This window comes from Athene cunicularia (assembly GCF_003259725.1).
Source record: "Athene cunicularia isolate RWA chromosome 2 unlocalized genomic scaffold, athCun1 chr2_part1, whole genome shotgun sequence".
In the NCBI taxonomy this organism is placed as follows: domain Eukaryota; kingdom Metazoa; phylum Chordata; class Aves; order Strigiformes; family Strigidae; genus Athene; species Athene cunicularia.
In genome coordinates, this window is record NW_020799095.1 from 4546222 (window position 1) to 4572332 (window position 26111).

Below are 26111 nucleotides of genomic sequence, written 5' to 3' on the forward strand. Positions count from 1 at the left end.
TGATCAGGTATAGTGTCTAATTACTGCCATGATGACCACAGTGGCAAACAGCAGGGGAAAAGGACAAAACATTTCACAGTGTTCCAAAGGACTTAGGAATTTTAAACCCAAGAATTACTTACATACTATAACCTCCAAACAGCCTAAGACCACACCTTATTTTTGGCTAGACTTTCTCAGGAAACATATCTTATTATGCAGTCAACCTGTATGCAGATGTCTGTGTACCTTCATAGTTTTTGAGTTCATCAGTCACTTCAACCAAATTTGGCAAAAAAGGCAGAAGTCTGAAATACCACATTCCTACAAGTTTCATAAAAATAAGCTACTTGGCTTAGAAACAGATCCCGTTAATGTCTTTCCTAAGAAAAGGATAGAGAAGCATCAGCTCAATCTTTGTGGAACACCACAGATACAGAATCACAGAATCGTCTAGGTTGGAAAAGACCTTGAAGATCATCCAGTCCAACCATTAACCTAACACTGACAGTTCCCAACTACACCAGATCCCTCAGCGCTATGTCGATACAAAATGCTCATCAGCAGGAAAAGCTTCTATGGGCATTCCTACCTTCAACACCAAGCAGTCCAAGTACAAGACACATCCTAAGGGGGCCAACCTTTATTTGTTCTATTCCATCCATTCTGTTCATGTGAATGTAGCACTCAGAAGACAGCAATCTTGAACTGCCTTCAGTTTCTTCACTGAACAAACAGAGTATGAATGAGCTCTTCCATGTTATCTCACTATTCAAAATAGGCTCAAACTATCAGCCTAGAGAAGTCAACCTCTAAAGGGGTTCCTATATAGCCCATAAGCCTCAGTTTTTAAAAATGTGTGCCAGTTGAAGGAGAACAGAAAGAAAAAAAATTTGAACTCTACCAGGAACATAAATGTTTCTTCATTCCATATGCATAGGCAAAATTATTTAATAGTTCTGATCCTGCTTAGACTAAAATTCTCATAGTAAAGTGAATAGCTATTGGCCTAAATTATTGTAATAGTAGGTAATGTACTCACCTCTGCTGTGAGCTGTCTCTGGGCATCTTTAGCTGCTCCCAAATGCTGGACAAGTTCCTCATTTTCAACCGCACACTAAAACATGCCAAAAATGTTAGAAATACTGTGATGCTTTGTCCTGTGATGATGTTTTTATTCTATACTATAGGTAAGTAGGAGAATTCTAACTTTTCCCAAGACTGTCTCTGCAGCAGTATTAGTCCACACATTAGTTTATAAAGATTTAGCATGTTAACACAAGAACACCCAGCATCAGTCTGTGCCCTGCTAAATGAACCTCCAAGACCCTAAAACAAACAAGTATGTGCCCACTGAAATATTTGCACTGACATTCTTGTCTTATCAAAGTCATTAAGTTCAGTGCAGAATTTCAAATCTAATATTCAAAATAAGTTTAAATATTGTATTTGAGGTATCATATGTGCATATTTTAATACACTGATGTTTCTAGTCAAGTATGCTAGATATTAAACATCAAACAAGGTCACCCAGATAAGGAGGGTGGAAAGTTTCCTCTAGACTCTAGTATACAGGGGATAACTTATCTTCCAGCTACAATAGTAGCAAATCACAAAGTAGTCTTTCAACTGGATTCCTTACAGCTTTTGCCTTTTTCTGCAGATCAACTATCTGAGAGAGAAGATGGGTGATTTCTTCTTGTTGCCGGGCAGCATCTTCAGTTTTCTTTGCTAACTCTTCGGAGATATTGGCAATCTGGATGTTTGCATCCCCTTTAAGATAAGCAATTATAATCAACATCACAAACCCAAAAGCAGAAGAATAAGCAGAAAGATGTTCTTTTGGAATATCACTTGATTCAGTGGGATCCTGCTTCAATATACAGCAAGGTATTTTTGAAAAACAGCAGTAGGACACACAACCAGAAAGACACAAAGTGCTCATGCTGCAAAGGAGATTGTACTTTCCCTTAATACTAGCATTTTCAATGCAAAACTAGTTTGCAACCGAGAAAGATTTAGTTTACAGTCAGAATTTTCTGGTGTGCAATTTCAGCCAGAAACTTTCTCCTCACAACCATTTATATAAGGAAAATAAGTGCCACAGAAAAGCATGACTGACTGATCCAACTCAGGCTTTTTTTACTGAACTATCTCAAATGAGAAGTGGAAAGAAATAGGGACATACTTAGCTCTTTTACACAGTCATTGACAAGCTGTTGTTCTTTCTCTTCGTAAGTAATTGTTTCAGTCTTCAGCTGACAGGCCTATTCAAGAAATCCACATCAAATATGCTATATTAGCACGTTTGTTCTTTGTCAGTCTGTTGCTGCATTTCCATCTGCTTCAGAAAGACATGCTTTTCTAATCACTCCTCCAGGAAGACAGTGAGAAACTACTGGTTTTGCCTGTCCTTCCTCATGTTCTAGAAAAAGGGGCCAGGTGAACATTCAGCAGAGACATTACTGTATGGAGAAACTTGCATCATTATCACCATATGCCCACTAGATGTCACTTGTGCATTTTGTACTTTTTAAAAAAAAAAAAAAAAAAAAAAAAAAAAAAAAAAAAAAAAAAAAAAAAAAAAAAAAAAAAAAAAAAAAAAGGCCCTGACATACAAAAGACTAGTATGCAGACCTTGATCTGTCCACCTGAGCAAGGCTAGGTAGCACCACAAACTAATTTGATGCATGGTTTATACAACTGAATTAAATATTCAGGTATTTAAAAAACCCATTCAGATAGCTTTTGAAAAGTTCTGGCACTGTAACCATATATCCTACCCGAAAGCTTAATGCTACCTCCTTCCCTGCTTTGTCTTTCCCACTCCAGTTCTAGGAGTGCCAAGAGGACAGTGGCTACACCCAGCTGGTTCCGTCTGGCACCACCTCAGAGGGTCTGTAATCTATTCCCAATGCTGGGGACATGCACAGACAGCCACAGACTGCATTTGTAAAGAACTGTGTAGCTCAGAAGTTTCAGATACGGGTCCATCCTTTGCCTTGCTGGCACAGACTGCATCCCCCTGGAAGGGAAGACAGTGTGATGTGGGTTTCTCCTATCAGTTCCTGATGCAGTGGCTCTCTCAGCTCTAACCCTAACTTCATTTTTCTCAAACCATCTATTACTCATCTTCCTTGTGTGACTTTTCAATGAAGCATTCAGCACTCTCTATTACGCAGTGTCTTGTCCAAAGATGTGACACTACCTATTTGCAATAGGCCCTCCGTTTGCAGTAGAAAATGGTAATGATACTCTGTTTCCATACATTCATTCTTAGCTCAGAAGTATTTCTTCTCATATACTCTGTGTTTGCAAAATGGTAACATGCCCCTAAGGTTTAAAAGTTGCATTGAAAATACAGAATTATTCATAGGATATTCAATTAGGAAGTGTTTTTTCTGACAGACAAGGGATAGTAAATAAACTTTTAAAAACTGTGTCCTCTGCAAAATAAAGGGAATTTTATCAGAAATAAAAGGCAAGAAAAACACATTCAACTTAAAGTTTTAAGAACCTGACTTGAAATACAAATTGAAGATATTTTTGATGAAAATTTAGGCTATCAATTTTTACTTTGATGAACACTGAATTTGTACTAGAGAGACCATGCCAGCCTACAAACTTCAAATCTGCAGCTAAAGTTACCCATATCTACCAGGTCAGCTCTTTGTTGCAAAAGGGCAGTGCTGGACTCCAAAACCCATCCATGGCCCTGCACATTCTTCTGGCAAGGAAACTGCTTTGCACATAGCTTCATGTAGCTTCCATGTTTCATCCTTTCCTTCATTTAGGATAAAGGATGGTGATTAAATAACTACAAAGAGATCTGTGTCACATGTGGAATTATATACTCTTAATTAGACTCAACTTTTAATACATGCTTCTCAATACCTGTATTCTGGCATTTAAATAAACAACTGTATTAAGCAAAACACAAAGGGAGAAATTTCACCTCAGATCTAAGCACAACATTCTCCTCTTCAAGGTCCTTGAGTTTCTTTTGAAGAGAATCCAAATGAAAGTAGTTCTGGACGGAGGACGAAGATTCATTCCTCTTCAGCCTTGTAATGGAAACAAGTTTTAACCCATTTTTACATGAATTATGGTCAATCTCACAGAAAAACAGACTGACCAGAGGTTTCCAAACCAGCCAGAGCAATGTGAAATACAGCTTGTTCATGCCAATATGTTTGGGCAGCAATACATTTGCAGAGATTTTGAAAAGAGAACATTTTATTTATTTATCATTCCACACAATTCCAATGACAAAGTTATTTAGCCAAGGCTATGAGAATGGAAACCACCTTACTACAGGGAGCAACCCAATAGCTTTCTGATTAATGCTGCACACGCTTCACCGGAATGCAGCAATAACTCTGCAAGCAAGGGCAGACAGCCCCTCAGAGCCTGCAATGCTGCTCAGCCAGCAAATCACCACTGTAAGTCATGCTTTATTTCCTTCCCTCTGCTTGGAATTTTTCCATAGCGCCTTCAGGTCCTTCAAGTGCAAAGGTCACACACATAGCACATTCTAGCACAGCGTGCAAAGGTATGTGGTACGGTGGGGTACTTATAAGTGGGACCTATGTCTGCCTCACCACCCCAGTGACCTAATTCCTGTGAAGTTACAGCGCTGCGTCAGCAGCCTCCCTATGTACTCTCACCTCCTGGCTCTTGTTGGCACCTGGATAGCCAGCTGGTCTAATGCAAATCCTTCCAGCTGGTGCCATGCACCAAGTTCAGAGTTCCATTTAGAGTTCCAACCAACACAGGGATCATTTTACTACTTTTCAAAGCTATTAAATTGTCCAAACTGTCCATGCTTAGTACCAGGTGAAGGTTCAACATTGTAGATCGATTAACTTACGGGGTGGAACAGATGGACTCCGGCTCACTTTCTTCAGCAGCACTGGTATAGAACTGGAGCAGCTCATCTTTCATGGAGAGCTCATGCCGCAACTGAGAAACCTGCACATAGAGTGAGCTTGCAGATCAGAAAGCTGATTTTCTAAGTGCATTCTTAAGTAAAATCACTACAAATTAAGCTAGTTATTCATCCTCCAAGCACCAGCTTCAGATTAAATCCAGAGGCCAAGACTGGAACAGCCCAGAACCAGCTGCTTTATTTCTCAGAAAGAAGGAAAAGTGTATCTTTTAAATTAGCCATTGTGTTCTTTTTTAGAAGTTCAACAACGCAATTATCCACTGCTATTAGACATGTTTCACTTTCTTTAAGGTGAGCAATCCTGATTCGCTATTGCATTAGTCTAGATTCATATCCACAGAAACTGATATATTACAATAATACTGCAAGAAATTAACATGGCACAATCAAGCCAAACATCACTTTCATCCATTTTATGTGATGAGTGCCACCTTCTGGCTTGGATACAGACCTTGCAGATCTCAGATACAGACATTTCTTGTGTAGTAAGGTTACATTTGGGACTCTATTGCTGGCTGAGTTGTAGAACACTGCCATACAGTGTCAGGCTGCTGTTCTGAGGTTGCTGCAGCAGTGGAGGCTGCAGTCAGTTTCTGGGTGCAGTTTGGACTTTTGATGACTCCAAAACATGAGTCTAGTAAAGTAGTATGCGGGAGTCCCAAAAAATACAAAATGGAAAAAACATCAAAATTGGGCAGTTAAGATACTCTGTAATTGTGAGCTCCAGAAACTTAATCTTGGTTAATTTACACTGCCATTTTCCAGGAAAAGGGTTAAAAGCCTAATTACACAGTAGCACTTATACCACAGCTGCAATTTAAGACCGCAGTGGCAAGAGATTAATTTTTATTTGTCTTGCATAGCTATAAATAGCATAACTGATCAGACAGATCTGTTCCCTTCCACTTGCACTGTAAGACTTGGCCCTCAGTTTTCCCTTTCTTGCAGTGCACATTTGTTTTTATTAGACTTCTGGTTTTTGTATTGTAGGTATATTCCTATTTGTAGTTATTACTGGCAAAAAAATCCCAGAGAATATCAATAAAATAGATTCAAGCTGCATTTTCATCGAACAAAAAGTGGACTCAATGCAATAAGGCCCTTCAACTGTGCAGAATTTTATGCAAACAAGGTCATTTACTTTACTAAGGCTACTCTGTGTAATCAGATGTGCTGTGGCACCAAGTCCTTCTCAGACATGGGTTCTAAAATGCAAGGGGAAAAAAAAAACCAACCAACCACAGTTCAGAAAACCATGAAACAAAATCCATGCATTAATTTTGGGAGGCTCACTTTCCCCATTTCAGGAAGAGCTACAAAGCTGAGCCAAAAATAACAATTTACTTCCCTCCAGCACATTACAGCTCAGCCTCTTGAAGTATCAACAATTCAGATACTGTCAGTGGGTGGGCACTAGATAATCTCCAGCTTTTGTCACACTTTTTTCTCTACGAATGAAGAGGTCCGAAGATACTATCTTTGCTGCAATTTCCAAGCATTCTAATTCTCCAAAGAAAGGTGAACAGCCAGATAGGATGACCTTTTAATGGAAAAGGACCATTGGCAACAGTTCCTGATGACCACTGAACATCAGGTACAACTTTTTTACTGTATTTTATTTATGGTTGCCCAGAGAGGTTGTGATGTCTCCATACCTAAAAATATTCCAACACTGTCCGGACACAGTCCTGTGCAATTGGCTGTATGTGGCCCTGCCTAAGAAGGAGGTTTGGACAAGACCACCTCCAGAAGTCACATCCAACCTCAGTCATGCTATGAAATTTGAAAAAGGCTCACTGCGGTAACTTCCAGCAACATCTGCCTTTAACATAGCACTCTGTGGTATGTTGACCTCAGCCAGCAACTAAGCACCCATCAGCTGAGCACGTACTCTGCCCCAAACCCCCATAGGATGGAGGAGAGAATCAAAAGCACAAAAGCAAGAAAAACTCATGGGCTGAGATAAAGAGAGTTCAATAAGTGAAGCAAAGTTGCCCATGCAAGCAAAGCAAAATACAGACTTCATTCACTATTTTCTATCATCAGGCAGATGTTCAGCCACTTCCTGAAAAGCAGGACCTTAACACATTTAACTGTTACTTGTGAAGACAAACACCATAATCATGAATGTCCCTTCTTTCTTCCTGAGCTTTTATTGTTGAGCATAACAACATAAGGTATAGAATATCTCTTTGGTCAGTTTGGGTCAGCTATCCCAGCTGTGCTCTCTCCCAAAATTTTACATAGATAGGGTAGCAGAATGGGAATAATAATAAAAAAAAAAAACTTAAAAATTTAGAAAAAGAGCCTTGATGCTGTGCAAGCACTGCTGAGCAGAAGCCAAAACACTAGTTGTTATCAACACCGCTTTAGTCACAAATCCAAAACACATCACCATATAGGCTGCCATGAAGAATATTAGCTCCATCCCAGTCAGACCCAGCACACTTTTACATTGCAAAACACAGGATTTGTTTATGAACAGAAAGGACCTCTTCTACATTTTCACAAGCCACCGCAACATGTACCCTTCAGAGCAAACACTACCACACTACCCCTGCACAATGCACTGTTACCAAGCAATACAGAGCCCTTGTCCCACACTGGGCAGGACCCATGAGCTGTCATCATGCTTGGTTCCTAGGACTCCATCCGTTCAGGCTTTTAATTCATTCCACTGCCCTGAAAGCTTCACTCAGCTTCAGAACTATGTCACAAAATAGTCGTACCTATCTTCAAAATAATTTAAGGTAGAAGACACGTAGAGCACCACAGTTTAGGGACAATCCTTACCAAATCACAAACTATTTCAATAGTCCAGCTGATTGTTTTCACGACTGACAGCAGCTAAATGCTCAAGAGACTGGAATTCATTCACTTAAAATAAGAGACCCAGTTACACTGTATGTAAATAACACACATGCAAGTACCAGGCCAAGGAGCATTTCTATCTTTCCAATATTACCTTCTATTCTAATATACCAAAACCAGTGTTCCCTTCTTAAAGACAGCATTCCAGATTACAATTCAGATTTTCCTTTCCTCTTACTTTACAGAGAACAAAATCAAACTTGGACTTTAAAACCACCTATCACCAAAACAAACTCTGATATGTGACTTGGAAATAGAATAACAGGACTAGAGGGTTGTATCACTCAGATATTACCACAGGTTTGAGGTGGTGTTGAAGACTGACACTGCGTTTGAAGCACTGCCTTTTTAGCTTCAGAAACACACAACAAAATCTGAAGAGGAAAAAGAAGCGTAAACTAGAAAATTTAGAAAGATTAGGAGAAGCTAAAACCTAATGACCTACTCCATTCCAAGCAGGGCTCACATTGTGACAGTTTACACTGCTTTGATATCAGGCTCTAACTTCAAAGGAGGTAACATTAAACTGTAGGTAGCACCACCCCAGGAAAAAAGGACAAATCTTGAGATTGGAGCTGTGACATTCTTACTGAACATGGTAATACAACAGCAGATAGACACTGTACCTGGGAACTATACTTCTGCTACTGAAAACGTAGACACCCATCTCTGTAACCGGAACAATTTACAATTAAGAAAGTTTTCTCAGTATAATGTTTATGCTTTTTGTATATAATTCGAAACCATAAGCTGAGACTAAAGTGTCTGTGAAGGCAGTATAGTGCTTGCTTCAGTGCATTCATCTTTTGTTCTCTAGTGCACATGAAAAGTCTCAGTTCCATCAGGTTTTACTGAACATGATCACAGCCCCTTCCTAAACAAAGTCAAAAGACTACCCCAATAATCTAATGCATTTCGCATTAGTATGGTTCCAAGATACATCTATCAAGAATCTGTCAGTATCCACAGCACCTAACTGCCCATACAGGGAAATAAAGTAAGGAAGAGCAACTGTATAAATATTTGAGTCAAAATTCGATGGTATCTGAAAGACATAAGGCGTTACTTGAAACAATGTAAGTTTTCTGGTAAGTTTTATAGATCACACCAATATGTGTGCTCGCAGACCAGAAAGCCAGCTATATCCTGGGCTGCATAAAAAGAAGTGTGGCCAGCAGGTCATGGGAGGTGGTTCTGTCCCTCTGCTCTGGCAAGCATCCAGCTCTGGCATCCTCAGCACAGGAAAAGACATGCACCTGTTGCAGTGGGACCACCAGAGAAGGCCACGAACATGATCAGAGGCATGGATCACCTCTCCTATGAGGACAGGCTGAGAGAGTTGGTTGTTCAGCCTGGAGAAAACAAGGCTCGGGGAAGGCCTTATTGCTACTTTCAATACTTAAAGAAGGTTTATAAGAAAGATGGGGACAAACTTTTTTAGTAGGGCCCTGTAGCAATAGAACAAGGGGTAATGGTTTTAAACTTAAGAGAGGATAGATTCAGACTAGATACTAGGCAGAAATTTTTTTATGATGAGAACATTGGAACAAGTTGTCTGGAGAGGTGGTAGATGTCCCACCTCTGGAAACATTCAAGGCCAGACTGGATGGAGCTCTGAGCAACCTAATATAGTTCAGGATGTCCCTGCTCATTGCAGGGAAGTTGGACTAGATGATCTTTAAAGGTCCCTTCCAACCCAAACCATTCTATGATTCTATGAATTGAGAAACACATGCACCATGATATTGTATTCTAAACGTGCTCATCAATGTCTAAAACATTATTACTGCAGTAAAACTCAGGAGAAATGTATGTACTGCAGCAGGCTACCAACCCATGCTTCAAGAGATTCTACCACAGTTCCCTGGAAAGAGATACAGGAAAATCACAAGAAGATGTAAGAACTTAGCAACCTATATAGAAGGTAGCAAGTCTCAGCCTATAATGCTTTGCTTCCCAATATAACCCAGCAATTCCTAACACTGACAAGCTCATACATACAAAGCATGTTGAATAAAATTTACCAATCATTAAAATATATCCTGACCCATCAGAACAATGGAAGCTTAACACAAGCCTATGAATTTGGCCCAGCCTGGAAAAGGCAGAATGCACATGATTTCAGTGAGCATGCACTACTGAAACCTCCATAAATGTTTTTATGAATGAATGAAACCTCCACAAAAGTGATTTACCTTATATGTGCTACCTATATCATATTCAGTTTGAGAAGCAAAGGGAAGCACAAATGCTATGTTCTAAGAGACAAAATTTAACTCAGGTATGAATAGAAAAGCATTTGGGAAAAAGCATTTAAGCATCAGTTGGCGAGGAAGAAACGAGGACTGAGAAAGATTCAGAGGGGAAACAAGAAGAAGAAAGAACTGTACACAAAGGGAGGTAGGAGAAGGGAAAGAGCGATTAGTGAGATAATCGAACAGAGGGGAACTATGCCTAAAGCAGGGGAACAAGGACAAAACAGCTAAAAGAAAACAGGGGGCAGAGTGACTCAAAACTCAAAGAGCAGCTGGTTTCAAAGGAAAATTGTATCTGAAGCAGAGCAAAATTTGATATCTTGAGGTTTTATCCCCCCTCAAATCACCTAATTTGAACCAACAGGTCAAATCAGGTTTTGATCATATTCCTAAAAGTGTATATGCTATAAAAATGGCTGACCAAACTGTTGCAACACAGATAGACCTATTATAGACAGGAACCCCGTAAAAAATTAAGTATGGACAAGGTGAAGCTAGAAGGAAAAGTATCTCCATCACTGCTGATACTTACTTCTTCTCTGATGTGTTCTACTTGCTCCTCCAGGAACTCATTTCTTTCTGTCAGTGATTTATTCTTCTTTAACAGCGACTGGCCAATCCGAGCAGCTAATTCTAAATCACGTTCTTTCTGTGAAGTATTAAGAAAAGAAAGCTAATTTCAAATTTTTTATTCACCAAAGGATCAGAGGGAGGGTAAAATTGCCATGAAAGCAATAGGTACTCAAACAATAAAAAGACTTTCCTCCTGTAAGGGTCTGTTCCATTGTTTTTTTCCTAATTTTCTTTTTCTATTCCTGCTTATGTTACACCCACATTATTCAGAAATAACCCATACAGACCCACACAGAGTTATTGAACCACACAGAGGAAAGCACAGCTTCAAGGTCTACAGTAGGGCAACATAAGTAAAACCAGATCTGGTTCTCTATTGCAGCTTTGTTTGAGAAACTACTGAGGGACACTATTCCATCGCCTTGCTATACCATTTGCAGAATGCAATCACAGAGCTTTAGAGGTTACATTTTAAAGAATTCAGAAGCACAGTAAAAATATCAAGGAACATTTCAAAGCATTCTTTGGTTTCCACTTGCTCCACCTTAAAATAAAAGGCAGTAAGCTGTATATAGGAGCAGAAGCCAGTTCCACCACAATGAATGTTCAGCTCCTATCTTCTTCATGTATGTACATCCATTAGCACTTTCATATAAAAACAAATCCTATTCCTTTCCCTTCTGCAGATGCCCGAATCTACATTAAGTGGCTATGCTCATGCCATGTTTGGCCTCTTCTTTGCCCTCCTCTATGAGCACAGAATTGGAAATAACCCATCCAGACAATTCACAACATGTATCAATAAGAAATAGAAGCTTATCCTGTTGATGTTATATACCTATACATATGTCAGCTTCTGCAATGCTGAGACATGGGGTTGTAATCTGCCTGGGGAGAGGATGATAAACTGCATAAAATTGTGTGCTGTCCCTTAAGCATTTCTATTTATCATTTTCATATTCAACTACTAGATCTTTAAAATAGTGAGAAAATGGTGCTAAGTTTAACTCCTTACTTACTACCTGTTCAGCACCACCTGAGAAAGAGTCCCTGTCACTGAAAATACTGTTTGGGGTTTATTTACTGCCCCTGACAGCCAGCCAGATTTTATGACTAAAAGCCACCTTATTTCATGTATACGTTAATGGCAAAGCCTACAAAAGCTACAGCTACCGATCAGATGGATTTAAAGTCAATGAATTTGAATGAAGAGGCTTTCATAATGGAAAAAAAGGAAAGTTATGTAAGAATCAGTATATAAAAAGAAAGGGTATTGATCTACAAATAGCATTTTCCAAATGGTTTCTGAAGGTCAGGCTTACATTTGCATTGAAAGCTACTGGCATTATCTAGCCATAAAATCATTATATAATCTTATGTACAATCTTTCAGAACAATAGGTCCCACAAAGTTATCAAAAAAATGTTTGGTTTACCTATCAAGTCAACTTATTGTTCAGTAACTTGGCTCACTTCATGATACGAAGTGGAAGAAAATACATAGCTGCAGATTTGACTCTACAGAGGAAGAGCTATCGAGAAGCAAGGTTTATAACCTCAAATTTGAGGAACATAGGTTTATTTCCAGGCTCTTTAATTAACTTCCCTAGACTTCCTACGCAGTTTTTAGCAATTCAGCTCTAAATCTCAGTTTGGGGTCAGGCCTCTTACTCACAGTGATAAGGAACTGATTTATTACAACAATATGTAAAAAAAATACCGAAGCCAGACACACTTGCACTACTATTAGAAAGGTATGAGAAAGAAGGTTCATAGAGGAATCTGCTCAGATTCTTACCACATACCCAGGCAGGCCTAATGTCACTCTCTTTGCCTAGTTTCAGGGCAACAGTCATAAATTTTAAAAATATCTGCACACATGTTGTTTTGAGATCTTCTCTTTCCTATTACCCTCCCTAAAATGTTGCACCTTTCACTCTGCCAACCATGCAATACTGTCATGTGAAGCTTGCCAACAAGGACAGACAAGTGGTAGTTTTGTGGGTTTTTTTCCTTGCTTTGTGTGTGAAGGTAGCAGAAAGAGTTACACCATAAATTCTGCAAACTGATGTAATCTCTTCTGATAACCACCATTTGGAGAACAGAGAAAGGAGCTGTAAGTGCATGTCTGCCTAGGAATAGAGTGATTCAATCAGAAATGATGGCCAGATAAAACAATAAAGTCACTGAAAGTATTTCTTCTATTAAAGATTCACCTATTACACATTCCCCCATTTTTCCTTTGCTATCATACACATAGGGAAGTACACCAGAAGCTTTGAAACATTGGGTCAGCAAGTCCTAGCATTGCTCCCACGAGTGTCATTTCAGGATCTATAGACATTTGGCTACATGGACTCAGGGGAGGAAACAGTTTGGCAGAATGTTGCATCATTACTAGAAGGAGCCATGGAAACAAATGCAAGTAAATCCCAGGCAAACAACACACAGGGAACAGGACACAGGTAACAGACTGTTACTACAAGTTAATGGATTATTCAAGACAAGCCTTTCAGGTAAAGCATCAGTTTTAACTGATATTTCATGGAGAGTTGTTTAAACAAGTTCAGTTCAAAGCACAAAATGCAGGGCTTTGTACTGCGATCAGATGTATCAAGCATAGGTGGGAGGTGTGAGCATTCCCCTGCTTGTTTCCTTGCAGAATTAGAGAAAGAACAGACCACCCAATGTATCTTGGCTAGACGGACGGTACTTTTGACATTACTGTTGCAATAAGCAAGGAAATAAATATGAAACATTAAGTTACACTCAGCCATGAACTAACATGATTGTAACAGTTTTCAGCTAAAAAACTCTTCATGAACGTTATTTGGAAAATCATTGCTCAAGTTTACAGATCAGAAAAGCAGCTAATTTCACTCAATTTATCATGATAAGTTATTGAACATAAGCATCCTAGCTTCACAGTTGCTTTTTGACATTTCTTGAGTGTCAAGGATTACAGTAATAACAATTTACATAATAATATTTAAGAAAAACAGAAACCCAAACCAACCAAACATAAAGCAAAGAAGAAAAGGCTTGGAAACAAACAGAGTATTAGATATTTTCTCATTTTATGTCTATTCACTTCTCTGGAAAGACATTATCTGAGATATAATTATGAATACAAGACTATTTGTGAACTTTTTTTTTTTTTAATTTAAAACAGAATATATCTATCAATAATGATACTATTAGTTTTACATGTACTGTAAAAATATGCATCATTTTAAGATGATACCCCCCCACCTCCTCATTCATTATGGCAAATATTTGGCCACAAGCAAGTTAGTTGGCCTCAACTGAAAAATAAGCACAAGTAATTAATCGATATGACTGAGGTAAACAAACGATCTTTACTTAGAAATAATACTTACCTTACCAGTGGGATAAGGTGTACATACACTCTGAGGACTTACCCCTCCTCAGTGGAGGACAGTCTACCAACAGTCTTTAGTAGTGGTACCATATAATTACTGTACTACTTCCTCATACTGTGTATGGGCCCTTAAAGCGATGCAATACTTACCTCTTCAAGAAGACGTGTAACAGCATCTATGTCATTGTATGTTTTAGTCATCTGGCCCACTCTTTCAGCACATAAAACTGTAAGGAAATAAAATAAACCATCATATTGGTGATACTATCATGGGGAAAATATCCTTTTAAGAGTTTAGGTTTGCCTAAGTTTTCATCTTAAAACTACTTATGTCAACTTTTGCATGAGTATATAAAAAGTAAAAAAAAAAAAAAAATCCCAACTCAGAAAATAATCACAGCTTCAAGTTAAATTGAGAATACAAGTGTTTCTCTTTTGTAAGGAATACTTGCTTTTGTCAGCGGCAGAACAAACTATTAAAACATTAAAACTTCTCTGAAGACGAACACCTTGGGTTTATTAAAAACAAAACCAGACGTTCTTTGATACATAATTGGGATTCTATCATGTCACATAGTCCCTGTATTACGTGCAGTAGAGTTACTCCATGAATAAACAAATCCAATATTGTTAGTAACACTCTTCAACATGAAGATAGGTCATATTAAGTTGATAAGAACTGGGTTCTACAGTATGAGTCAGCAAAATAAATAAAAAATGCATGCAAAATAACAAACCATTTTTATAATACTCAGACCACACCATAGTGGCCACAGTATCACTCATAAAAATATTTACTTAGACTGGATAAGATGATTAATCACTAGGGTGAAAGCAGGAGTTTTGTTATACATGCAGAAGTTTAGTCTACCACCACAGGTGATCCTTTAAGAAGATACAGTGACTTATCTAGAAGTCTGCAAGTTCTCTAAATATCTTCCACTAATCAGAGTAAACAACAGCACTTTCTGCTCTACCCTTATATTCTTTTTATTTTCAGCTACACTTATTCCTCAAGCCCTGTAAAGGGATTGTTAATGAAGTTGAGCTGATCACATGGTCTACAGGGTATCAGGCTGCTGTAGCACAAGTTGTTCTTCAGGGGATTTGCCCTTGACTATGTCAATTAAAGCTCAGTCTGACAGATTTGTTCATGTTGCTCTAGTGGGCAGGGGTGATGGGGGGTAACGACAGATAAGGCCTAATAACATTTAAATAGGGGAAAAAAAAAAAGTGTATTGAGTAAAGTAACATTACCAGGAGACACTTTGTCATTAAAGGAAAAAAACCTATGAGATTTACCAACATACAATCTACATATACATAAATATACAGTTGATCACCACTATGGCACATAATAATATATCAAATGCAACAGTACTTGGGTATCTGTTGAAATGTTGGAGAATTTTTTTTCCATACTTAAACATTAGGAAGTTGCTTAAACTATGGCGAGAAGTACAATTTGTTTCCGTTTATTTTTCCGTTTCTCAAATCTTATTTTTGAGGATCAAATCCTGAAAACATTTACAATATTTAGTGGCATCAGCAATGCCAGTGAACTCCAAAGAATGCCAATGAAAAGTATTCAGAAGATAATTACACTTTTCCAAATAATTACATCTGAAAGTACTAAGAAGTTTACACTTCAAAGTAATAATTTGACAAATGTTATGTAAAGAATAGCTATGTCACTGCACAAGCAAAAATACAGCGCATTTGTAAACTACAAGATGGATTAGACAAAAACAGACTAATCAGGATTCCACAGAAAAAAACCTGAAGTAACACGCAGAAAACATCAGCTATAATAAAACGAAGGGGTTAAATAGAAGCTTTCCATAAAAGCTTCACATAAAGACAGATGGTGTTATATCCAGAAGACTTTTTACAACTAAAAAAAAACCAACCAAAACCATTGCCATAAATCCCTTTTTTTTTTTTTTTTTTTTTTTAAACATAGTAAGTTCATAAGTCATGTCATAAAATGTTTATCAGAAATTCTGATGCCAGCAGGTTATTTTCCAAAACAACTGTACACTGAATAGTTCCCTTGGTTACAACATTCCCTCACTACTCTATGTTTGAGATGATTATTAGTGCTTTGCTAATGACAACCACTGATTATGACTACGGCAACCTCACACCATCTTGATTCAGGTGAATGTATAATCTTCCTAACATCCAAGCTGATAAAAGGACAGTGCTCCCACAGACAGAATAAAGTCACTCAGCTAGGAGAGTGATAAAGGTTGGTTCAGGTAGCTGCTCACTTGGCTACTCCTTCAGAACTTGATATTTAATCTTTAACACAGCAGGGTAACACGACAGCCTTACCCCAACAGACTTATTACTAGCAAAGCAGTAGCAACCTGGTCACCAATAGCTTTTATAATCTCAAAATTTCCATTAAATGTCTGTTGGTCACTGTTAAAACAGAAGTCTTCATATACTACTCTGCCAATGTGGAAGGGTTTCAAAGCAGAAATATCTTACGCATCCTCTTCAACATCCAAGTAGAAACAAGTTTCAATAGACCACATATAATAAAATGCCTCCTCCAGTCAACTACTTCCTATCAGCACTCAACATAAAATAGAGCAGAAGCACAAAGGTATTAACTCAATGGAAGTGCTTCCTTTTGGAAAGAGGGCAAATTGCAGAGGTGTTAGTCTCCATCCCTCAAAAACCAAGGCTGGTGGGGAAGAGAAGATGAAAACCAAGAGGAGAGAAAGTAATTCAGAAGCAGCATTAAAAAAACCTCAAAACAATGTCTAAGTATATAGTTCCTCAGCTTCCACAGATTACAAAATAACATTTCACCAATTGCTAGTGCAGTGATTGTTATTTCCTTAGTGTTCAAAAAAATCTACCAGTGAAAAGACACGCTATTTTGAATCATTTCGAACTCTGATCAATTAAGTATGGAGGGGAAAAAGACCCACAAACTCCAAATCTCTAATGGATTCTGCATAGTAGGTTTCTAGCCTGCTGGAGCTTCTGACAAGTATGAGAGCCTGGTAACACTACTGTTTTGATAAAGACAAGGCTCTGTAATAGAAAACCTACAGTGTCAATTTACTGACCTCTTTCTGCTCACTTGCAAATCAGCAGTATTTTTGCTTGAGGGTGAAGGAAGCACAGTGTATAAATGCATGGATACATGCAAACATCCAAATCAAATACACTTTGCACCTCTCAGTTTATGAAGAAGGCTGTTGGACAATAAAGAAAGAAATAATTTTTAAAAAAGTCTACAGCAAGTGGAGGAATCATAGAAGTCCAGATACACAGTTAGAAAATGTGTTTTGGCAACTGCTTTGAAACTAATGTCACAGATCCAAAATGGGAATCTAAAAACAGAGAAAGCTTCTATTACGTTTTCATAACAGCATTAAATACATGCTACCAGGGATATATCAGTTCAAAGTCACTGTTTCTTTAACAGCCACGCGCACAAATGGATAAATGCTATACAGATCAAGTATTACCTCGCACCATCTTTATACTCTCTTTAAGCTTGCAAATTTACAGGTACCCACGTTCCTGTTTTCAACATGAGTACAGCTGCAAGGATGTACTCTGCATTTATTTGTCATAATATATTTAAGGCAGAATCTAAATGGAAGCTTCTTTCAGGCTCTGAGCTCTGCACTGACTAAAGCACTGATTTCCAAGCTGAAGATGCTCTCGGAGAAGGGGGGAAAGTATGTACCTGCCTAGATTGCTCCCTAAAAGTCACGCAGCCATCTAGCACACTGATGAGAGGAAAAGTATGTGTTCAAGAACAGGAAACAGCCATGGAAGGGAAAGGGAGCAACAATACCACTACTGGGAGCTGCTGCAATGAGCCACCACCCACCAAACAGGGGATTCAGGTGGAAGAAAAAACGGAGAAGAAAAAAAAAAAAAAAGTCACAGGAGGCAGCAGTCATGGGTGTCCTCAGCCCCTTCTCCCTGCATTTCTCCTCTAGGCATACCCCCTCTTCACTGTTGAGACCTATCCATCAGGGACAAACTAAAGAACTAAAGGAGAACAGCCATGGCTGAAAAGTAAGGCCCAGCTCCCACTGCTTCTCTTTGCATCTATTTCCAAGTACTGGGAAACAGAAGCAGCATATGGTAAAGTTTCACTTTTGGGGCAGATAATACTGACCTGTATAATTATAGAGGGAAGGCCCTAGTGTATGGGGATTTTCCTACTACCAACATTTATTTCCTCAAAAACTACATCAGGATAAGGGAATAGTGTTCATGGAATACAGATCTCTGGCAATTTTAATACTGATGCTTCTTATTGGCAAGGTAGCAGCAGAGGACATTGCTTTTTTTCGTAACAGCTCTCTACCCAAAGTCTTTAACTATGGCAAGGCCTATTGTGTTCAGTCATGAGAATGCCTGGCTCACAAATAGCTTCTGTCTCCCTCCTCTCTGCTCAGAGCTCTGTCCAGACACTGAAGATACTGTGGCAAGTTCATCACATCCTCAGTGTTGCGCATCAAGATGTACAGAACACACACAGTAACACTGACTGACCAGCCACGCTCCTTACTGCCGGATACCACTTGGCAAACATTAGCCATCAGAGATCCTGGCAGACAAACTCCTCAGCTCGCATTGGTTTAATTTCTGAAAGGCTCTTTTTGCACACCAAGGATAAAGCACTTCCTAAAAATCACAGCTTAGGTCCTAGAGCCACCAATAGTCAGGTTCTGGCACTGGTGACTGCAAGCACTACATCAACTTGAACCAAGTGCATGAGGAATTCTAAAACTGCCTTTCAAATAAACTCCAGAACAGTATACCCAAAACGTGCCATCAGTTTTGTTACTGACCCAGACTACAGAGATTTTACACATTTAAAGTTAAATATGGCAGCTTCTCCACTAAAGAGGAGTATTTGGTAGCCCTGGCTAAACTGGGACAGTCTTTGGGTCTGATGTTGCCTGTATATTTGAAACAGCCCTAAGAAAACACGTTCATCTAAAGAGCTTAAAAATTTTAAGAGACTACTGTCACCAGAGCTTGAACAATGTGCTTCTGAGGCACCACTTGCTAGAAGTCAAAATTTAACACAACACGCTAGCAGTTCCTTCAGCCTTCCCCACTGCTCCACAAGTACAGGAGCAGGCCAAATCGCTCCAGAAGGCAGATGGGGAGTTCAGTGGGAGGCTGCGACCCTGGTTAGAGGGATAAAGAGCGGTCACAGTGTGCCAACTGCTTCACAACTGTCAAGTCACACTGGGTGAGCTTCATGGAGGAGGCTGGAGGAACATAATGTTGCAAGTAATACAAACTCAGTCAGCAAGTACATATTAGCATGGTGAAAAATAACCACTGTAGGTTCAATAGACAATGCCAATAAATTTTTCTTTTCTTTTTAATGTTACAGCCTAGCTTACCATGGTTTCAATGGCATAGTTTGCAAATTAATCTCTTAATACGAAAGAGCAGCTAGTGATTCTTCTAGAAGAAGAGATTTTTATCTTGCTATTTAAGCTATGGTTTAAAGCATGTTTGTTACTGTCATTTCTCTCATACAGTATTCAAATAACTTAGTAAATACAATATTAAAGCCTCACATACAAACCCATCTTATTACTTAATTTCAGGTTTGGGAAAAAACTTTGCTGTTATTTCTCTTCTAAAGCTTATTCCCGAACACTCAAGTAGGTAGCCATTTCAAGGTACCTCTTCTAAGCAGGGCATGAACTGCATTGAATTTTCTTGTGATGAATGCAGAATCAAGTTAAAGAAAATTTCAACAAGAACATCACACACTTGTTCCTTCTATTAGCATAAACACAGATCAAACGTGGTAACATGGAAAATACAGCCACAAGGTGAAGCTAAGGAGATGAAGAAAAGGGCCTGGAGAGAACTCACCATCACCTTAATGCCTACCACCATTTGCTGATACAGCTCAGGATAGCTCTTCTGTTAAAATTTTCTTGCATGATTTTTGACTGCTAGCCACTGAATAGTCTTGACATTCTCCTCCCTCCATTTGTGGTCAAGAAATATCTAGACTGCAGTCCCTGCAACTAATAACTGGGTGTAAGGCTGAAACCAGAATCTGGACTGTAAATCTTTCAAAAATCCTAAAATGAAGTTACAAGCCTATATTAAAAGTCATGCACTGTCAGCTGTCTCCCTTTCTTAAATGCATAATCTTTTCCTATTCCAGCTCTTTGGGAGGGATTGGCTGTGCCAAAGCTTTCAAGTACTAGTCTCCATTTTCTTTGCTTTATTGTTTTAAGATTCTAGAGCCCTGTATGGCTTCCATTCTAGTCAATGTCTTTTTAAGATAAAACAGGAATTTAACGTTTTCTGAAAGTCAGACTCCTGGAGTTCCTGAACTTGAGATTTTAATGGTGATCACAAGAGGGGGTTTTTTGGTTGTTTTTGGTTGGTTTTTTTTTTAGTTTATTAAACTTGATTTAGATTCTTAGCTTGCATTTACTCATTACTTCAGATAAGGAGGACTTTTAATCTGTTACGTTAGTAAATTGAAATACTAATGACTGCATGCCATCACAAGTCCCAAACAGGTAACAGTCTTTTCCTGTCCCATCTGTGAAAGCAAGAATCAAAACATAGCCCTGTTTCAGATTTGGCTGACCCAACAAATCACTAAGCAAAGAAAACTGAAAGGCTGTCCTTTCACAGCTCAGGTTCTCTTATCAACAAAAACTAAGTAGGCACTATCAACAGATATCCCTGCACAAAGTTTCACTGCAGTCAGTTCAAAGTCCAGCTTAACAAGCCAAGAGTAAACATGTTGCTGTCAGGCAAATTTAAAATTCCAAAGCTGTGCACTGACTCTAGAACTGTTCTGCTTGGACCTTTATGAAGGTGCTTCACATACTCATCAAGAAAACCTATTCTGTAACACTGCTAAGCATAACCCTAGTTCTCTGAGAGAAGCTCTAGAAACAGGACTGAGGAAAGTCACAGGATCTAAATGCCAGGAAAGGGAAAAACCTCACTATATCAAAATGACCATGGAAATATAGACGAGTAGTGAGTGCACATTCTGCACATGGAATAGGCCAAATAGTTAAGGAGTCTTAATTACACAATTTTCCTCCCTTCTTTTCAATAACTCTAAATGGTTGAAGTGAAGCATATTCTCAGACTTCCCATTTCTGATATCAGATTTATAGCTAGATATGGCTAAAATGTTTCTTCAATATGAAAAGGCTACACACTGGTGTTTCCATCTGCTTTACTCATTGACTCATTCCCAAGAGAAATACTATTGTTTATAAGTACGCTAATGTGCAAAGATACATAGAAATACCATCTATCATTTTTGTGCATCTGTACCACTACTAGACTGAGGGTGTAGGTGACCTGAATGTATAGGTGGAGGAGAGAAGGCATTTCAGATACATACTGAGCTTTTGAGAGGCAGGTACTGTAGAAAGACGGGGCTAAATTTATTCCAGACATAATTCAACTTTTTTTTCCCCTCTTGAAATCAACAAGAAGAGCTTCAGACTGTACTTAGATCTGGATGAAAGGTAAAGTCAAGCAGGAACAATAAGGACAGCACGATACATGTTTCCACAACAATTTAATCACTAAAAAAAAAATGGGAATCAAACATAAAACAATGTCTGTTGGCCTCTCTTGATAAGTTTCCTCCCCACCCACTCTCCAGTTTCAAAGTTTCCTTTTACCAGTATTATCCCCAGCACCTTTCTATTTTGCACAGACATACAAGTTATCCCGGCTTCCTTCAGAGACCCACAAAAGGAGAGATGGATACTTTATTGACTGAGTATGGCCGAAATCCAAGTGGAATATTTGATTTTGAGGAAGTCTTTACTGTAAAAAGTCCTATACAACAGGATTTAAAGAGCATGTTTTACCCACTGAGGCTCTGGACACAGGAATTCTTTCCCATGAGGTGAATAAGGGTGTAAATTCACAGCAGAACATATTCTCTGTGCTAACAATCTTTCAAAGCATCCTTACACTAGCTTTATGGCCATGTATTTGGAAGTACCAGTTCTCTACCACAAACCTGCTATTTTAGAGCAAAATTAACAACATATGAAATAACATAAATGGTGCATTTAGCTTTTGGTACCCCAAGCCCTGAAAAAGACTGACAGACTGTCTGGAAGCAGCCCTTGAATGCGTACACTCTCCAAACAGCAGGTGCACAGGAGGATTTTCAATTCACATATATTCACATTTCCACCCTAATGGGCCAGTTGCCTGCAATACTGCAAACGTCCATTACTTCCATAAAGTATGACAAGACTTCTGAGTTGTTTGTTTGGTTGAAAGATTAAGTCACAAGACCCAAGACATGGATTACTTCTATCTATGTGCTTTCAAGTTCATGGATAAGCACAAAATTGTTGCCCTGTTCTTGTACTCATTTTTAGAGGTACCTGTTGGGAATGACAAAGTAACACATACAGTTTCATAACACACACACACACACACACACACACACACACACACACACACACGATGTACATATAAAAATGCATTACAATTCCAAAAAAAGGTAATTTCCCAAATCCAGTTTCATTATAAAAAAAGGTATTGCATAGTCTACATCTGTTAAGCATGTATTTCTTCTTTTAAAATGTGTACATAAATTAAGATTCATCCTATTCATATTAGTATTTTCTTAGTATTTCATCTGAATGTACTGGCTACACACTAAAATACTGTAAAGTATAGCAGACTTAAATCCACAATCATTCAAATCACTTAAATGTTGCCATGTGCTACTACCATAAAAGTTTAAAACCAAAAGGTGAAAAGTACCTTCTTCCAAGATATCAAGGCTCTGCCTGTTAAAAGTGCGTTCTCTCTTATTTTCCTTTTCATAGTCATATTCAAAGCTTTCCTCTTCATTTACTGACATTGCCAACGTTATCCCAGATAGACACAATACGATGCCTTAGTCTCACAGGAGATGATAAGTCATTCCCTCGGAGGCTGTATGTTTGGGGAGAGCAAAGCAAGGTCTCCACAAAGCAGGATACCATCTTTCCTCACTCACATGCTCAGCCAGAGAGCTCCTGAGCGACTGAGTATTTGTCCTTATCACAACAGCTTTGTGTTGTACAGATGGGGTGGAGGAGGGAAGAGACCATCTGTCTAATAATTACTAGAAAATTTATGTCGTTCCTCATACCAGCTCTGAGGGTAGTCAGTTTTTGCTCAACAGCTCCACTAGCGTATTTCAGACAAAGTGGGCGGGCTGAAAGACCCCTCCCCAGCACTCCTCACGTCAACGAGGTCCTCTCTCCTCTGCCCCGGCTCTTCCAAGTGAAGTGGTAGCTTCTCACAAGTGTCTCAGCCACACGGAAGTCTGAGCCAGCCTCCAACTGTCACACCTGGTGAAGGGTGTGCACCTTCACAGAGTTAAATCACCTCTCAAGTTGCCTAACACTGCAAGTAACAGATTTCACAGAAGTGAACAGCCTAAGCCTGTACACATGCACACGCCAAGCCCACCCAGCAGACAGATCTTGAAAGCTGCAGCAATTGTACAGTACGGTCTGACTGCAACATCCACCACACACTAAAACCACCGTGTGAATAATTAGGCTGGGGGAAAGGGAGCTTTTTTTTACTGCTTTTACTAAAAAAAGATTACACTTGAACAAAGCATTTAAATGACATATCACATCAGCTGTCAAATATCATGTTTTCCACAGTCATCTTTACTCTTACTTATGTGCTGGGGAAAACGAAGTATTTGAAGCCCACATATGGCACCCTAGCTCATTTTCAAGGGTGTACACATCTCTTGTCTGTTCAACAAACAAAACTCCTCGTGTCCAGACCTCTTGGTTTCCAACAGGTTGTGTCTGCTAAACGTGACTACATGCATAGGGCAGGTTAACTTTCTTATTTAACTTTTTGCAGCTATAGATATTTAATGTTTGCCAAGTTGCCTCTCTTACTTTCAACAGCAAATAGGTGCCCTTTGCTGCTTGCAGAAAGCATTCTACCTGCGTCACAGGCAAAGCAGTTGCAGGAAGAGGGGGAGCACTGCAAGGCAAAGACAGCTATCATCCTCTGAGGGGATGTAATTGCTAGAGAGGGAGGGAGGTAAACATTAAAACCAGCAGAACATAATAGTTGGGGTCATGTAGGAACAATTTCTCTACTACCCTTTAATTAGTAGTGTGAAAGTATAAAGTAGTATAAGATGGAAAGGAACTAATTTTATACAATCGTCATGAATTACTCTGCTTTAAATTTTAAATTCTTGATATTTATATACAAACAATGTAACAATGTTTATATAAACAATAAGCAAAGTATATGAAATATATGTAAGTGCTTGCTAAGGAAAAGAACACTCATTTCTGAATATGGAAAGATCTTGCTACTCCAACTTACCAATTTGACCTTTGACTGCCAAAATTTACTGCAATAGTCAGCAGCAACAATAGACCAAATAACTCAGTTGAGGAAGAAAGAGCATTGTCCCTTTTTTTCCATATCATGACATTAAAAGATAAAATTTTAATAATAATAATAATAATAATGTAATGGGGATAACTTCTAGCTTCTGATTCCTTAGAGCTTTTCTGTGTCCTAATTTTTCCCCTGTAACAGTGAATGAAAACTCTTTTAAATAAAAAAAAATAAATCAGACAGTAAGAGTCTAAAGTACCTACTTGCCATCCAGTGTCAACTGACCACATTTTGGTTATAGCTAGAGAATGGAAATTCAGAGAGTAACCAAAACAATGAGACTCAGACATCTTTAAAAGAATGCAAGAAGCACTTTTTAAAGCGTAGGACAGAAAAGTCCACCCCTGCCAACCCTGCTGATTTTAAACTTGGTTTTAATATTGCTGACAAGTGTTCAACTATAGTTAACCAACTAGCTTATAATGGAGAGCAGGGCAGTGGGCGACACACTGAAAACATGCATGCTGCTGCCCAATATACATAACAATATAGGAGAATAAATGAATAATCCCACAAGCTGACTTCTGAACTGTGACTCATGACAACTCATGCTGCACAGGACTCTGATATTCAAAAGCTGAGAGAAAGATAAATGTTGCAATGCCTTTTTTGATATATGATAAATACTGATGCAAATTCATAATGGGTGGAGAAGGAATGTGTACCGCACCCTCACGCTATCAGCTCATTTTTAATGTTATTGTGCATTAAGCCATTTACTAGTGCAGGAGTATTTACTTGCTAAAGACTAAGAGCCAGGTTTCCAACACATATCAAACAATAAGCAGCTGGGGGGGGGAGGCTAAATTGTATACAGTTCTGAAAATATACATTCTAATCAGCAAAGATTCAAGAGGTATTTTTAATATTTCCTGTAAATACATACTCAGGGACTTAAAGAACGTACCACATTGAACATTCATTTTTATGGGTTGCCACTGCAAAGTAAATTTGGCATATTTCCTGCAGTAATGTCTCAGAATTAGTGGCTAAAGACATAACTCCTTTCGGGAAGCTTGCTAAGTGAGTTGCAATGCTTAAAGCACACAGATGCACATTCCTCATGCGATGCTTGCACTAAAGTACAGACTGTCTCCAGTAACTTTGCAATCAAACAGGAAACACACAAACCGGGAGCTAGTTTGCGGAGGGTGAGGCTGGACACAATACAGACAAACCCTCATATCCTGACTCATTATTTCCAAGGAACTCCAATGCATTCAAATAATTTTAACCTTATCACTAAAAACATCTAGACTTTTGTACAATCGACCACGTTAATTTTGACCACGACTGACTAACAACAACGCTGCATTTAGAACAAAGATTCTCTGTAAGCAAACAAGTCCTAAAAACAGTGGCTGAAACGGCAGAATCCAGGTTTAAAAATATGTGGATGAAGCAATGTGGGTGGTTTGGGGTGGGCTTTTCAGGGAGGGAGGATAAATTGGTCTTTTAACACATGCTTTCTATTAAGATGTACAGTAAAGCCAAGTTAGATTGTTCTAATTTTTACAGGTTTTGCACATTTCTCACTCTTTCAAAATCCCACCCAAATTATCTGCTGTCACTCAACCAAAAGGACAGCACCTTACTTTTGCAGAAAGGGAATGAAATGGAATGAAGCAGGAAAACACTTTTCT

At 38.7% G+C, this 26111-nt stretch overlaps 1 protein-coding gene across 10 annotated transcripts in view; it reads right to left on the reverse strand.

The window, feature by feature from the left end:
* The window catches only part of TRAK1 (trafficking kinesin protein 1), a 110798-nt gene that overhangs the window by 26366 nt on the left and 58321 nt on the right, over nucleotides 1-26111 (reverse strand). For 7 of the 10 annotated variants that reach the window (XM_026841574.1, XM_026841575.1, XM_026841577.1 and 4 more), the window contains 7 exons: nucleotides 14158-14234; nucleotides 10586-10702; nucleotides 4850-4950; nucleotides 3935-4043; nucleotides 2168-2246; nucleotides 1622-1752; nucleotides 1022-1096 (listed from right to left, as the gene is read on the reverse strand). In XM_026841574.1, the coding sequence (XP_026697375.1) occupies nucleotides 1022-1096; nucleotides 1622-1752; nucleotides 2168-2246; nucleotides 3935-4043; nucleotides 4850-4950; nucleotides 10586-10702; nucleotides 14158-14208 (663 nt within the window). In that variant the 5' untranslated portion in view covers nucleotides 14209-14234. Of the gene's footprint in view, nucleotides 1-1021; nucleotides 1097-1621; nucleotides 1753-2167; nucleotides 2247-3934; nucleotides 4044-4849; nucleotides 4951-10585; nucleotides 10703-14157; nucleotides 14238-22800; nucleotides 23169-26111 lie in introns of those variants that run through there. The other 3 variants (XM_026841576.1, XM_026841581.1, XM_026841578.1) reach the window with 3 other exon arrangements.